At 36.9% G+C, this 16,277-nt stretch overlaps 1 protein-coding gene across 1 annotated transcript in view; it reads right to left on the minus strand.

The window, feature by feature from the left end:
• Positions 1-16,277, minus strand: part of CLIP4 (CAP-Gly domain containing linker protein family member 4) — an 81,592-nt gene that overhangs the window by 28,304 nt on the left and 37,011 nt on the right. Inside the window, exons 2-4 of the mRNA XM_044659595.1 lie at positions 7,413-7,649; positions 5,983-6,118; positions 2,954-3,094 (exon numbers count right to left, since the gene is read on the minus strand). Of these exons, the coding sequence (XP_044515530.1) occupies positions 2,954-3,094; positions 5,983-6,118; positions 7,413-7,649 (514 nt within the window). The remainder of the gene's footprint in view (positions 1-2,953; positions 3,095-5,982; positions 6,119-7,412; positions 7,650-16,277) is intronic.

Genomic DNA, 16,277 nt, shown 5'->3' on the forward strand with positions numbered 1-16,277 from the left:
CTCTTCTCTCTAGGTTTTTAGAACATCACTCTCTCTACTCATACTACCTATCTGCTCTCTTAGTCTAGGATCATGTCCACTAACTTTCAGTGTCCCACAAGGCTCTGTCCTAGGCCTTCTTCTCTTGTCCCTCTGTACTATTTCATTTGGTGATCTCATCAGATCCCAAAGATTTAATTGCCATATCTATGCTGATGATTTTCTCAAATCAACCAATATAGACCAAACTTCACTGCTGACCTTGCCTTACATCTCCAATTGCATTTCATATATCTCAAACTGGACGTCCAGTAGGCATCAAAACTAAACGTGTCCAAAACTGAACTGATCATCTTTCCACCTAAAAGCTCCTCCTCCCTGCCTTCCCTATTACTATAGAGGCTCACCATCCTCACAGACCTCTTGCTTGAAACCTAGGAATCATCTAGTAATCATCGTGGATTCCATATTCTCTCACTGCCAGGGTATGCCCCCTTCTCCCTCTGCCACCACTCTAGTGCAGGTCCTCACCACTTCATGCTAGCATTTGCTACTGGATCCACCTGCCTCAAGTCTCTCTCCTCCAATCCATTCTCCATAACAATGGTCCCTTTGTTGTTCCACAAACAAGATCCTCCATCTCTTAACTCCAAGCATTCTCTCTGGCAGTCCCCCATGCCTGGAATTCTCTCCTCCTCAACTCTGCCTACTGACTTCCTTGACTTCCTTCAAGTCTCAATTAAAATCTCATCTCCTGCAGGGAGAGTTCTTCCCAAGTCCCCTTTATTCTAGTACCTTCCCTCTCTTAATTATTCCTTATGTCATCCTATATATATATAGCTTATTTTTACATAGTTGTTTGCTAGTTGTCTCTCCCACTAGAGATTGGAAGCTCTCCAAGGGCAGGGACTGTCTTCTGTCTTTCTTTGTATCCCTAAACTTAACATGATTTCTGGTACACAGACTAATTAAACTTCTTATTTGGAAGAGTAATGAAGTATTTTTTGGACAGAGCTAGAAAGAAGTATGGGTAAGGTTCTCACAAAGATCACACACTTTTAAGGTTGAAAACCCACAAATCAATTAAAATAGCAGTAGTTATATTAAAAAAATTCAGTATATAATTAGAATTTGTTGAGTAATCTGTCATGGTGCAATGAGCTGCAATGATTTAGTATACAAGAAATGAATAAAATGCTGCCTTTAATTAATGTTGCAATCTTATTGAAATATACCTTTAATTTAAAATGCCAAGTTAAGAATTCAGGGGATCCTTCCCACTGCTTTCCATATTCAGGCATTTAACTTGATCATCAGGGTAATTCAAATATCTTAAGGATTTATATTTAGAAATTCTGAGATGGAGGAGATGAACTATATGAACAATTAATTTCCATGACTTCGGATTTCAAAGCAAAGCATCTTAAAACTAATTTGAAAACTCTGGGCCAACAGTTTTTAAAATTTATTTTTTATCCAATGGATAATTTCTAACTACATGCTATCTAAATTTCACAAATACACAATTATTTATGTCAAAATTATACTGGTCTTCTTACTGTTCCTCACAAGTGACAATCCCAACTCATGATTCTGGGTCTTTTTTACTAGCTGACTTTCATAACTAAAAGTCTCTCCCTTTTTGCTTCTCCCTCCTAGCTTCCTTCTAAGACTCAGCTCAAATCCCACTATCTGAAAGAAGGCCTTTTCTAACCCCAACACACACATATACATATATACTCCACTCTCTAGAAGATTACCTTCCACTTACACGAGATATTTCTTCAGTGTACAATTTTTTACATGTTGTCTCCCCATCGAAGCTCTCTTGACAGCAGGGATATGATTTTCCTTTTTTTTTTGTTTTGTTTCCCCAATGCTAAGCTCAGTGCCTGACATAGTAAGTGCCTAATAAAAGTATGCTGACTTGTTATCACAAAGTGGCTTTCCCCCAACAAGTTCCTGAGCCTCTCCCCTCACTGCCAGCTGGTATGTGCTCAATGAATGAAAACTCATTTTAATATCAGCCTAAGTGAACTCTAATTAGGAAGGTAAATCTGCTGGAGAAAAAACTAGACACCATAAAATGAATTTAGAAATTACTAAGAACTGCCATAGGACTGCTGTTGTTTTGGATGCCCTCCACCATTGCTCCAATCTAATAATGGTTCATTGAAAACTGATTATGATTTTAATCATTTATTCTTCACAAACTTCTAATGTGATAAACTTTCTACATCAGCATAAAAAGATGAAGAATCCGAAGGGTTTCCAAGAGAGGAAGATTACTGACTTGACCAAAGTCATACACTGACCACTGACTGTTTCAAGAAGAATAGAAAGAAATGCCTTCTTTAGTCCTTAATTGCTGCTCAGAGTAACAAAAATAACACTCTTTTGTATTACAGTAATACAACAGCATGGACTTCTCATGCTTCTGGCAGTAATTTTATTTTTTTTATTTTATTCAAAGATATTTTATTTCCCATTTATATGTAATAACAATTTTCAACATACATTTTCAAAAATTGTAAGATACAAATTGTCTCCCTTCACTTCCCCACCCCACCCCACCCCTGCCCGGAGAAGGCAATCAATTTGATCTGAAATATACATATATTATCATACTGGCAGTAACGTAAAAGTATGTAAAATGTAAAAAAAAAAAAAAGTTTAAAAAAGGGTGGAAGAGAAGATTCTAGAGAAGAGTTCCTTAAACTTGTTAGTATAATAAACTCCTTCAGATCTAGTGAATCCTATGAACCTCTTTTCCCAAAAGAAAATTAGGGTAAAAATGTAAGAGAGATCTCTGTTGCTATTATTAGACATTATTACAATATTATTATTCTTGAAGCAGCAATGGAACTTGAAACATACATATGCCACTTCAAATTTTGAAATCCTAACTTGTAAGGAAAAATCTGTTTATACAAATAAAATTTTCATGCTTGAGGAGGTAATGAAATTTACCTACCCGTGTTTACTTTTGAAGTTACATGAGTGACATCAATTTTCTGGGACTTGATGGAAGCTGTAGCACGTGTAGATGGTGTTCTTACTACAATCTTCTTTCGGTCTGTAGCTTTGGTTATCTTTGAAAGAGGTGCAAAAATACCTAAAGGAAAATATAGGTTTTTAGTCATTATTAAATATCAAATTTAGTATTTCCAATAAAAAGGTTAAATTCAACTATTTAGTATCATAATCAAGGAGCATTTATTTAGCACTCACTCAGTACTCAGGTTGTGAATGATACAAGAAAAGTTTAAGAACTAGTTCTTGCCCTAAAAGAGGCTTACAAAATAGGAAGAAAAAACTAATGACACAATTTTAGAACAAAGCAGTGCAAGTCTGGCAATTAGTAGGGTGCAAAATAAGTTTGGTAAAGGAAAAGAGCAATAGAAGGAAGTATTTTTAGATATTTCTGAAGAAATTGTTGTTTTAATGGTAGCGCATTATATAAGAACCTTCCAGAAGGCTTAGCCCTCTGTTTCAGCAGGAGTCCATAGGCCTTGAACAAACATGCACATGTATACACACACACACACACACACACACACACACACACACACACACACATGCATGGAGAGATTATAAAATAGAAAATACAAGAAACAGCTCCTCTCTTAATACAGAAAATCACATGACTTATTCCCTAATACTGTGCCTCCAATTCTCCAAATTCCAAACCTCTAAACCTCTTGCTAGGCTGGACTTTTTGTACACGTTTACTCTTTCTCAATATTATCTTCCTACTTGGAATGCAATCTCTTTTGTTCCTATAACAATTACGACACCTTTCAGACTCAGTGGTGGGACAGGGTCTAACAGAGTGTGCATTCTACAAGGAATCGGGTAAAACTCCTCATATAAAGTAAATTCCTGATAATTTACTGAGCTGAATTAGACTATGGTATGATCAATCATGAGATCTGAGTCTCCCTGTCACAGAGGTTAACTTGCTCATTTAAGCAGTAATGGTATATTCTCCAACACCCTGTCTCTGCTTTCTACCAGTGATAGAGTCTCTAGAGTGGAAATGGCTCACCGATCAGAAGACTATTAATTAGAATGCAGTCAATTTGAGGGGAATTTTTTTTAACTTTAGAAGGTGTACTAGAGATGCTGTGAAGGCTTATTGCAAAGAAATGTAAGACACTGTCCCTACCATCAAGGAGTTTTTCATTCAGTGGGATCAACAACATAAGCATTTACAAAAAGAATATGAACCCACTAAAGCAACATATAAAGAAAGTATAAATTAACAAGGGGCAGCTAGGTGGCTCAGTGGATAAAGTCAAGCCTGAAGATGGGAGGTCCTGAGTTCAAATCTGGCCTCAAGACACTTCCTAGCTAAGTGACTCTTGGCAAGTCACTTAACCCCAGTTGCCTAGCCACTTACCACTCTCTTGCCTTAGAAAAAAAACACATTCTTGACCATATGACAGAATGTAAGGGTTATTTAAAAAATTTTACTAATAAAGCTGTTAAATGCTAAGAGAAAGCTTAACAGAATAAAGGAAGCAAAGTCACACTATAGTTTCCATATAAATTTAATTTGACAATTTAGATTTCTGGGTTTTTCTTCTGAGAAAAATCTAAAGAGTTGTTAGTACTTTTACAACCTTGCAAATGAAACGTATAGACAAGATCCAAGCAAATAAACACCATTTGACCATTTGTTCAAGTAAACAATAATATCATTTTCCTCAGCTTCAGATGAATGGTCCTCCAAAGTTACTTCTTAGCCATTTCCCTTCCAATCCTTACTTCCCAGACCCCCTTTATGTATTATCTCCTCTTCAATACAATGGAAGCTTCTTTGTATCCTCAAAGTTCAGGAAAATACCTACTAAACTGACTGCTTCTACTATGTTCACCAACAAAGATTTAAAATAATTTAAGATTTAAAAAGTGTAACAAAATGAAAGAATTAAAATTGTTCAGAAAGACTTAAAGGTTGCTCAATGGAAAATTGTGAGGGGAAAACTTAAATAGCTAATTAGATTTAGAATTACTGACATTAATAATTTATGGCATATATAGCCTTTTAAAATTTACAAAGCATTTTACAAGTGTTATCTCATTTGGTTCTCACAATAATAAGGTATTTTTATACCAATTTTACAGATGAGGAAACTGAGGCAGAGAAAGATAGAATAACTTGACCAAGATCACATTGTTAGTACATGGGGCAAGATCTGAATTATTTTTCTAGACACTAGGCTCTGCAATTTCTCTACTGCCTTGCTGCCATTGATCCTATCAATGTCAAGAGTTTCAAGCCTAAAACAGCAGAGCTTCATCTTTCCAAACCCCATTAATCTGGTTTGCCAGGTTATCCAAACCAGTTAGGAGTCAGAGGTCAGAAGCAGGAAAGAGAGGCCCAAGCTATTAATGAAGGCAATCCAAGATCAAATGATATAGTCAACTTACTCATTAAATCCAAATACCCATGCCCAGAATATAGTTCTGGCACATTGCCACACTCTACCCTATTTCAGAAAGAAAGGTAGCCTCCAACCAGAGAGCACGAAGTTCAAAGTAAGAATAAAAGGAGAGAAAACTAAATAGGAAGGAAATGGTGGGTAGAGCCAGAATAAAATAAGAAAGTGAATAGTCTGTATTCAACAATATGGATTTTCTATTCATCCCTAAATTACTCCCAGTCCCAATTGTTCAAGGAATAACTAACATGTAAAATCATTTTTCTTAGCAAATGATGCACCATTCACATAAACATACCATTAGGCTGTTAAGTTTATAGTAAATTCCAAAGAATCTATCCATGGTACAAGAATTATTCCCCTGACTAAAAGAAAAGCACATTCTTGTTTGTGTCTGTTAGACTGGAGAACATGAGTATAGAAAACACAGAAAATCATCAATACAAATAATGAAAGATTAACTATAATTGTAATATATTACCAATCTAGTGTGAAGTCTCCAAAATATTTTTGGTTATTGTGAATTCTTCCCAATTAAGCTGGATTAATATCTTACCATATTTTGGAGGGCATTTAAAGTACTGGACTTTTCCAACACTTCCATTATTCTTTCCTTCTGGTTCACTCAACTCAATGCCTGCCCATTGACCACTGGCAAATTCGGTAGTGCCACAAAATCTTAATATTCCAACCTATGGAAATAAAATTAGATTAATTTTTGAGAATTATAATGAATTTAGAAAAAAATGCCTGTAGGCAAATACTTTGTTATAAGAGCAAAAATAATATTCCATTCTGAAATAATTTAAGACTATGTGAGATGAAAAGCAACATGAATTAAGACTTTTATGCAAACATTAAAACTTATAAGTAGTTTCTGGTAATGTCCTATTCTGAAGGCAAACTATAATTCTGAAACTTCAGGAAGCTCTGAGAAGCTCATCTCTGAGTAACTCTGGAAAGAAAATTAATACAGAGAAGGGGCTTCCATTTTAAACCTCGTAACAAAAAGGCAGACCAATATCATGAATAGGGAATGAACTCCCTTTTCTAAGGAAGTCAGAAAATGGAGAAAGCACTGAAAAAAGGGAGGCTTTCCAGAGAAATCATTTGTCAAAAGTTCATGCTGTAGAAAAGATTTCCTCTGCACATCAACCTTTACTCCTAGTGCTTGTGACTTCTTCATTTGTGGGGTTCCTAGGATATATTCCTCCATAAAAATCTCTATACTTAGAATTTTTGCTGGATTAGGAGTAGGAAAAATATCAATTTTTAAAATGGGTAAAGAAAAACTTCCCCCAAAAATCCTCTATTCACATCTATATTAATACAGTCTTCTATCCAAGAGGTTATATTATTTTTATTAAAACATTAAACACAGGGGCAGCTGGGTAGCTCAGTGGATTGAGAGTCAGACCTAGAGACGGGAGGTCCTAGGTTCAAACCTGGCCTCAGACACTTCCCAGCTGTGTGGCTCTGGGCAAGTCACTTGACCCCCATTACCCACCCTTATCACTCTTCCACCTAGGAGCCAATACACAGAAGTTATGGGTTAAAAAAAAAACATTAAACACAATTTATGGTTTTAAAACCTGTTACATTGTGATCCCAAACAAGTTTCACTTTTTTTAATAGTTGTTTGTTTTTTAAGTAAATAGGCATTTAGGGGGCAGCTAGGATGCTCAGTGGCTTGAGAGTCAGGCCTGGTTACAGGAGGTCCTGGGTTCAAATGTGCCCTCAGATTCCTCCCAGCTGTGTGGCCCTGGACAAGTCACTTAACTCCCATTGCCTGATCCTTACCACTCTTCTGCCTTAGGACCAATACACAATAATGATTCTAAGATGGAAGGTAAGGGTTTTGTAAAAATATTTTTAATAAATGAATGAATGAATGAATAAATAAATGGATGAGCATTTTAACATCAAAGCTCTCTTCCCATGATACAGAGGCCAGAAGGATCACTTTGGTGATTAGAACCATTTTACCTTCTGTCCTGCAATGACCACACGGTCTCCCAACTTCAGGCCCAATGATGCAAGTGTGGTTTTGGCAGCTGTAGACTCATAATTTGGAAGCACAGCTTTTGAGACATCACATGACAAAGGGATGGCATCCAGTAGCATTTGCTTGACTTGTTTAGCACTGGCAGCTGCATCTGCCATCTCTAATGGCATATCGACTGGGTCTGGAACAACATCAGCAGGGGTCTGTCCTTTATCATTCTACAGATAACATTGAGAGACAAATGTCAGCTTAAAATCAACTCAGAAAAGATGTATTATATGTACTTTGTTCAGAGAATTGTGTTAGGTACTGAAAAAAATAGATATAAATAAGACAATCTTCCCCCTTACCCCGATAGAGCATCTAAGTGGCACAGTGAATAAAACACTGTATCTGAAGTTAGAAAGACTCATCTTCCTGAGTCCAAATCTAGCCAAATGGGGTCATAAAGATTTGGACATGACTGAACAACACCAAAGTCCCTCTCTTCTAATAATGTATAATAAAAACAGAAATAGAAGAAAATAAGTATTTTTAGATAGTCATTACTAATCTTCGCCAAGTTATTCTATCACACAAAAGGAACTCTGGAAGAATTTAGAAATTTACCTTTGCATTTCAAGAATAGGACAAAACAGTTCAGAAAATGCTCCTATGTAAAGAGCTCCAGTGAGAGCAAGACAATTATCATGATAATGGTTAAACTGAAATTTTAAAATGTCCCTATGTCCTGGATTCATCCCATTATTTTGTATCAAGAACAAATTCCTTTCCTCGGAATTCTTCCCTTTTGCCTTTAAGCATTTTCAGGTTTTGTGGAGTTTTTTAAAATTATTCTAAAATTCTCCCCAACTACTCTTGCCTGGAATTACTTTGGTCAGAAAATAATCTATAATGAGACAGTCAGCTCAGGTCCTTGATTTCCACCAAAGGTCTTCAGTTCATGAGAAAAGAGCAGCAGCAGTAAAATTGACCCAAGCCTAAGGACTAGATAGTGGACTGAGATTGCCAGGCAGGTGGGATGAGAGAAAGGAAAAGGATCTCAAGAGTACTAGTGAAGATGGGGTAAAGGGAACTAGTCTTAAGATTAAAGAATTACTCTTAAGATGGTTACATTATAATAAGGTAGAAATGTACATTTCTAAAAACAACATAAGCAATATATTGCCTGTCACTATTATGATATCTCATGGGCCAGAGTGTCTCACAGGGTTCTCAGAAAGAGACAGGTGTGAGGGTTAACAAAAAGTTAAAAGGACAACACTTGTCACCAGCATGCTCCTAACAATCTAGCTTTATTCCACCATATTCCTCTATCAGGTTTCTGTTGTTCCAATCTCTTAGCCAGAAGCAATGTGCATATTTATCTACTTTCTACCAAGGTAGCTCATTAAGGGAAGTAAAAGGTCAACAAACATAGTTTTGACTAAAGCCTGGCTTCTGGAGCCAGGAAGATTTCTCTCTGCTTTCACATCATTATATTCCAGGTTACTCTTTCTCGAAGTTTTGCCCTTTTCATGACCCTTTTACAGGAATGTCAAGAGAAGAGGGGAAAGCATTTGGGGGATTTAACCCCTTGTTCCCCATAGTCCCCTCACAATTGCCATAATAGGATAAACCAAAGATAGCCTTGAACGCCACACCGAAAAGGAGAATTGTAAAAAATCTCTGAGCAAAAAACATGGCATGATCAATATAAAACTTTGAGAAAATTAATGTAGCAGGAAATAAATTAATAGATCTTAAGAAGGTGTGTAGATAGAAATCACCCTCTAAGTTTTTCCTACCCTGCATCCCATTTTACTTGTGTACTTCGCATGACAAAGGAGAACAGAAATAAGTAAGTGTGGTGCATGAGGGGAGGTCTCTCTCTCTAGGTTGGCACTGTGGTGGAAAATGGTCTTGAGCGGGAGCTCTGGTGCCTGCTGTGTGCTTGAGAGTTTTTTGTGGACTTTGGCAGCCTTCCTGATTCAGCTTAGGTATTTAGCTAGGTAAAATTTTCTGTCCCTTTCCTATATTTCCCATTTTCCCTAAATCTCCACTTTTATTAAAAACTTAATTGTTAAGATCTACTAACAGACTCCTGACTTGAGTTAATTTTATAAATGGCAACCACAATTTTTTAAAATTAATATTACATTTAATATTTTTACTTTCATTTATTACATTTGGCAGACCACAAAGGTTTAATGACTACCCTCAATCTTCTCAAATTTTCTTCACTTTTTACTCTCCTTAAGTCAATTCATTAGTAGCTTATTCTGGAGTTCAGCGTTTTTACCCCTTCCTAAGCGATAGAGAAGTTTTGAAACAGATAAAAAGACAGATTAGCTTCATGGCAACAGGCATTGGTCTCATACTAAAAAGCTTTAGAAGACCCTCAAAAGTGACAGAGAAAACAGCCTAAGGAAAGCTGCACAACAGCATCGGACTTCCTCATTCCCCCAGGTTTACCAAAGGAAAGCCACTAGGAGTGGAGCCACACTCTCACACACATCCCTGCCTCCCACTGCTTCCCACCGCAGTCTGCGCCCCTCAGTCCCGCCACTTCTCCTGCTGCTGCCTCACAACCACTGCTGATTGCCCCAGGGTCCCAGAGCCCTTTGGAAGAACCTTGTTTTTCCTGCGCAGAAGGATGAGACATAACTCAGGGCTGAGGGGTGACTGAGAACAGCTGGATAGCCATTGCTTGCTGCTGCCTGGGAGACCGAGAGTTCTTTTCTTAGCCTCCAGGGAAACAAACCCGCCCCCACAGGCTACTATCTCCCAGCTCAGAATTCCGGAGTGTTGTGGGGAAGTTAATAGGTCCGGCTCAGTCTTTTTTTTTAATATTGTCAGAAAGTTTTAATCATTGGACTAAGTTGACAAAGTTTAGCCTTATCTTACTCCTAGAAGTCTACTCTTTAAGGCCTTTCCTAAACCCCCATATTTAAAAGGAAATAAACTCTTCCAAACCTCTTGGCTGAACTTCTGCTTTTTCTTGTTGTCCCTCCTAAATTTAGTCTCAGGTTAAGACTTTTTGCTCACCCTCCATTCAAAGGCTAATTAGGGCATATCTCCATCTACACCAAATTTTTTTTTCTCTAAACATCCAGCCAATTAGCCTTGTGAGACCCTAACTTCTAGCCAGTACATACTAAGGTAGCACTACCTACAGACAGGAAGTAGAATTCAACACAATTTAATAATTAGATATAAAAATAAATAGGTATCTGGGTATGGTGCTAAAAAGCACTCTGAGAGAACAGTTTCCTGTCTATCTGAAACAGCTCCTATTTCTGGAGAACTTTACTAAGTTCAAATAGCTCACAGTTTCAGAATGACTTTGTTTAGTACTGTTCCTGGGTGTGCTTATATTAGTTGGATTCCATGCAATTTATCTATTTCTGCTCAATGAAAAACAACCAAAAGTTAGTTTAATTGATCTCAAGACTCGGATAGAAAACCTTCAGAAAAGCTTGCATAATCTCAAGATTCAGAAGGAAGATTCATCTCTCTATATCCCCTTACCATTTAAGTCTACCCAGCCTCTGCCTCACCATGACCATCCTTGCTCTTGTGACCACTTTCTCTCCTACCTTGCTTCCTTGTCCACTGCTCAAACTCACCTATTCCTCCTCCTCCCCTTACCATTGTAACTCAAACAACAAGCCAAACAACAGAAATTGAAAATAATTCAGTTAAAAGCCTATTCCCCTTAACAGAATTACTCACTTACAATAAAAGTGGAGATTTAGTGACCATTGGACATCATATTCCTTTCACTCCACAAGATATTGAGAGATTCAAGGAAAATACTCCTTCCTTTGAAGATGATCCCATTGTGATTATAAAAAAGCTAGAAAGTATTTATTGCACTTATGATCCCATGTGGATTGAAGTGGAAAATTTGCTCCATGCCTTTTTAACAGAAAGAGAAAGAAGTAAAATTTTTTCTCTTGTTAATCAGGCCCAGGGAAGGAGAGCAATTCATTGACCACAGGAAGACCCAAAATAGAATTTGAATAAAGAGGAAGATTACTTGAAACTATGCCAGGCTAGAGAGACATTACTAAAAGCAATGAGAGCTTGTTCTGATAGGCCTGGTACATGGACAAAATTTGAAAATCTCCAGCAAAAAAATGATGAAAATCCCTCCCAATTTATGAATAGACTTATTGAGCTGGGAGGTAGAAATATAGACCTGAATCTTTTCAGAGAAAGGGATGTCAGACAATTAAGAAGACAGTTTGTAAAAAACAGTTGTAAAGTGGTCAAAGACTATCTTAAGACTAACTGCCCAAACTGGGCTAATATGGATCTTGAGGAATTGACAAGAGTAGCAGTTTGTGTCTTTAATGGCCATGAAAAAGAAAGATGAAGACAACAGTGACTTAGTGGAAGCATTAATAAAGGAAATAAAAGTACTAATGAAAAAAATTGAAAATGGAAATGCAAATTAAGGAGTGCCCATAGCCCCTTTGCAGGAATCCATAAATCAACCATTAATGTGTTACTTCTGTAGAAAAAATGATTCACTTAATGATGAACTATAGAAAGTTAAATCAGGCAAATAGAAATAATAACAATAGAAACACATTTAGAAATAATAATTCGAATAAGGCAAATGATAATTCACATCAAAATACCCAAAATGGGGCTCATCCACACTATACTCAGGGTGGAAATCCCCCTCAGTGCAGGGACCCCAGAGAAATAGCCAGAGATCTTTATGAAGGTGTGAGGGGGAATAAAGGGCTCTGGAATCAGAGAGCAAAATCTTTTATTTCCCAGACTCTGATGTTTTAATGCCAATTATACCAGTCCATTCTCCCCCCTCCCTATAATAATGAACCTCATGTAAACCTGAAGGATGGGAACATGTATTATGATTGCCTCTTAGACACTGGAGCTTCCAGATCAATATTGGTGAGTAAACCTGATTCTGAATGCAATTCTATTGGCTCTTTAAATATAGTAGGTTTATCAGGAGCATCACTAAAGGTCCCAAAGCTTTTTCCCCAAATGGGCTGTGAGACTCTTATAAGTAGAACATTCTTTCCTTTTAATGCCAGGTTCCCCTATAAATTTGTTAGGAAGAGATCTTTTCTGCAAACTTAGAGCCACAATAACATGCTCTCAGGATGGCTCTATGATGCTAGAATTGCCTGAGGAATCTTTAATTTTGCTTCCTGTATTTCTTTTAGACAGTCAGGAGGTGAAGGAACCTCTCACCTTTGAAATCCCAGCTAATATACCTGAGTCTCTCTGGGCCACATCTTCTTCTGATGTAGGCCTACTCAAATCAGCTGCTCCTGTTCAAATTAAGACAAAAGGTCTTCCATTCCTCAGTATCCTCTATCAAAAGAGGCAATTGAGGGGATTACCCCAGTGATAGATTCATTAATTGAGCAAGGAATAATTCCATGCAAATCTGAATATAATACACCTATTCTCCCTGTAAAAAAGCCAAAATTAGGCACAGATGGAAAACTTGTATATCAATTTATACAGGATTTAAGGGCTGTAAATAATCATATCATAAAGTCACCCTGTGGCTCCCAACCCAGCCATAATTATCTCCCCTATACCAGGCACAGCCACATATTTTACTGTGGTAGATCTGTGCTCAGCATTTTTCTCAATCCCTATTCATGAAAATTCCAGGAATATATTTGCCTTCAAACAGTCTGCTTGAGAAGGTCTGTTCCAAGTCCTGTTAACCGCTCCAATAGCTATCAAAACTGGAGAAAAGGTCTCTTGGATTCATTGTTCACATGTAAAAAGGGTACCTTCTATAGACACTGATGATTGACTGTATCCTGGAATGTAATTTTTATTTATATATATATATATATATATATATATATATATACTCCTCCTATGATTGGACTGGAGATATAAGTCCATAGACAAGTTGGACACTGTTTTTGGCTGGCACAGTTATGGAATAGGAACTACGAATTTTTGATTTTTTAAAATTTTATTATTGGTTTTTTCTTTTATTTTCATAAGGATAAGTTTAATATATCCATTAGCTCTAATATCAATGCATACCCAAAAGCTTTAGACTATAGAAACCTGCCATTAATTGTTAAATATCATGCGACTGTTACTAATAAATGTGCCTGATTTCAGAAGAAGGAATCACAAAAGAGTTGTTGTACAGTGCTGAGAAGCACAAGGTCAAGGAGACCAACCAATCCCGTTGGGATTGATAAGAATCTGCTCCATGACAGAGGACTTGTTTTGAGGTTTGAGGAAGCAGCTGTTTGACAATGTCAGATGCAGGATTTCCCAGTGCCAGATTTCCAACAAGTACTTCAATCTGACTGCCATTTTGGCTCCCCTCTCCCTGAGAGTGAAGGTATCAGACCAGGCAATCATATTTCCCTTTTGCTTTAAAATCTAGACCCTTTTCTCCCTTTGTAGTATGGCATTTTCTGTATTCCTGGCTGCCAATGGGTAAGTACTACATTGTTACAATTGTCCTATGGGCTTGCAGGACATAAATCACTTTCATTGGGCCCTGATTTAAAGACCTGTTATGGGCTTATTCTTGCTTACTTAGAATTTTATATTCATATACCCCATAACTCAGCCATGTATCCCAGGGTGATTCTGGTGTTGGTCAACAACCTCCTCGGGGGGGGCGGGAGGGATTGTATAATTTTTGTAAAATTCAAAATTTTTTTAAAAAATATTCTGAGAATAATTTCAGGAAGAGAAACTTGCTTGCTCCCCAAATGAAGAAATTGAACTGTTTGGAGAAGGTGCCATAAAGAGGCCTGCAGAAATCACACACTGCCTTGAGAGATCCAGAGTGAACTTTGGGGATATAATAAATTGAACTAAGGGGGTTGAACACATTTATTTTGATTGTAAATTTTTATGCCAAAGGGGATTGCTCCCTAATTGGCTTTTTGTCCATGAGCATATTAATCATTGGTTTTGTTCTCTTTCTTTATTTCTCTCATATCTCCAATTATTTTAATTTCCCCTTAGATAGTGCAATATTGTATGTACCTATGGTTATTTAAAATGATTCATTGGTGAGACTAGGCATGTAAATCTGGGAGATTTCAATATACTCGTCCCCCAGTGGAATCACAGGGGGGATTGTGTAGATAGAAACTACTCCCTAAGTTTGTCCTACTCCGTATCCCATCTTACGTGAGTACTTTACATGAGGGGAACAGAAATAAAAAAGGTGTGGTGCATGAGGGGAGGTCTCTCTCTCTCTCTCTCTGGGTTGGCACTGTGGTAGAAGATGGTCTTGAGCAGGATCTCTGGTGCTTGCTGTGTGCTCAAGGGTTTTTGTGGACTTTGGTGGGCTTCCTAATTCAGCTTAGGTATATAGCTAGGTGAAATTTTCAGTCCCTTTCCTACATTTCCCTTTTTTTCTCTATCTCTACTTTTATTAAAAACTTAATTGTTAAGAGCTACTAACAGACTCCTCCTGCCTTGAGAGTTAATTTTATAAACAGTGACCATAATTCTTTTTTTATTAATATTACATTTAATAATTTTACTTTCATTTATTACAAAGGAGAGAGTAGAAGTAGGGAAACATTGAGGAAGTTATAACACATATAAGGGAATAATAACCTAAACTATGGTTCCTAGAAACTAATTTGATCCTAATATATGGTCAAATCATATTACACCAATATTTTGGACTGGAAACTTTCATACAATAATCATAAGAGCCACTCATTATTAGAGTCAAGAATTTAAAATGCCAGTTAATATTCCTAGAAATCAAAGAAGATAAAAAAAATCTTAAATACTTCAATGAACACATTTATTAAGTGCCTATCATGTGCCAGGCACTGTGCTAAGTGCAAGGGATACAAAAGAGGCAAAGGAGTTCCTTGTATGAGACTTATTAGGTGAAGAAATTTGAAGTGGTAATAGGATATATAATTATCACAGATGATTAGATGGAAGAGCTCAAAACATTTATGAGATCAATGGCAGATTCAAGAATCATAAGGCTAGAATGAATTTATTCCATACTCATCCTTTTACACATGAAGGAAATGGAAACCCAGAAATCTGAAGTGATTTGCTCATAGTCACATTGCAAAGCAGTTGTAAAACTAAGACTAGCACCCAGGTCTCCCAACTCCCACTCTAAAGCTCTTTCATTCTACCATGCTTCCAGATTTCTCAATTAATTGAATTTCAAACCTTGCTAAGCCATGAGAAAATAATAAATGGTAACATGTTTTAGAACACTTTTAATACTTTAGGAACTATATAGTCTATACCCTTCCATAAGTCATTCAGTAAAAGCTTACCAAATTTCATTGAAATGGATAGTATGTCCTCCTACTGATAGAAACCAAAACCTCCCTACACATTTGTGGATAAACTGCAGAGGTTTCGATGGCCAGAAAATTCATCTCCAAATAGCCAACTTTCTAGGGACCAGTCCCTCTGAAGCAACAAGACTAGGGTGGATAAACATCATTGAGCTGAGATTCAAAGTTCTTCCACATTGGTAGGATGTCACAGCTTGAACTCCAATGGAATATTCTTCAAGGAGTTCCCAGGATTACCTCCCAACCATGAAAAGACATCAGCATAGAATACTACTACAATAGCCTCCATAAATAGATCTGAATTAAGGGAACTTCAGGTCACATCCCAGTTCTACCATTTGCTACTTACAAATATGTAATATTAAAAAATAATAATATTTATTTAGGGCCTTAAGATTTGCAAAATGTTTTACAAACATCTCATTTTACTGGGCCCCAGTATCCTTATCTATGAAAAAAAAGAGGTTGATTATATGGAATTCAAAAGCCCTACCAATTCCAACTCTGTTTTCCTATTAAATTAAATGATTATATATATTG

Source organism: Gracilinanus agilis, chromosome 2, assembly GCF_016433145.1.
Source record: "Gracilinanus agilis isolate LMUSP501 chromosome 2, AgileGrace, whole genome shotgun sequence".
In the NCBI taxonomy this organism is placed as follows: Eukaryota; Metazoa; Chordata; class Mammalia; order Didelphimorphia; family Didelphidae; genus Gracilinanus; species Gracilinanus agilis.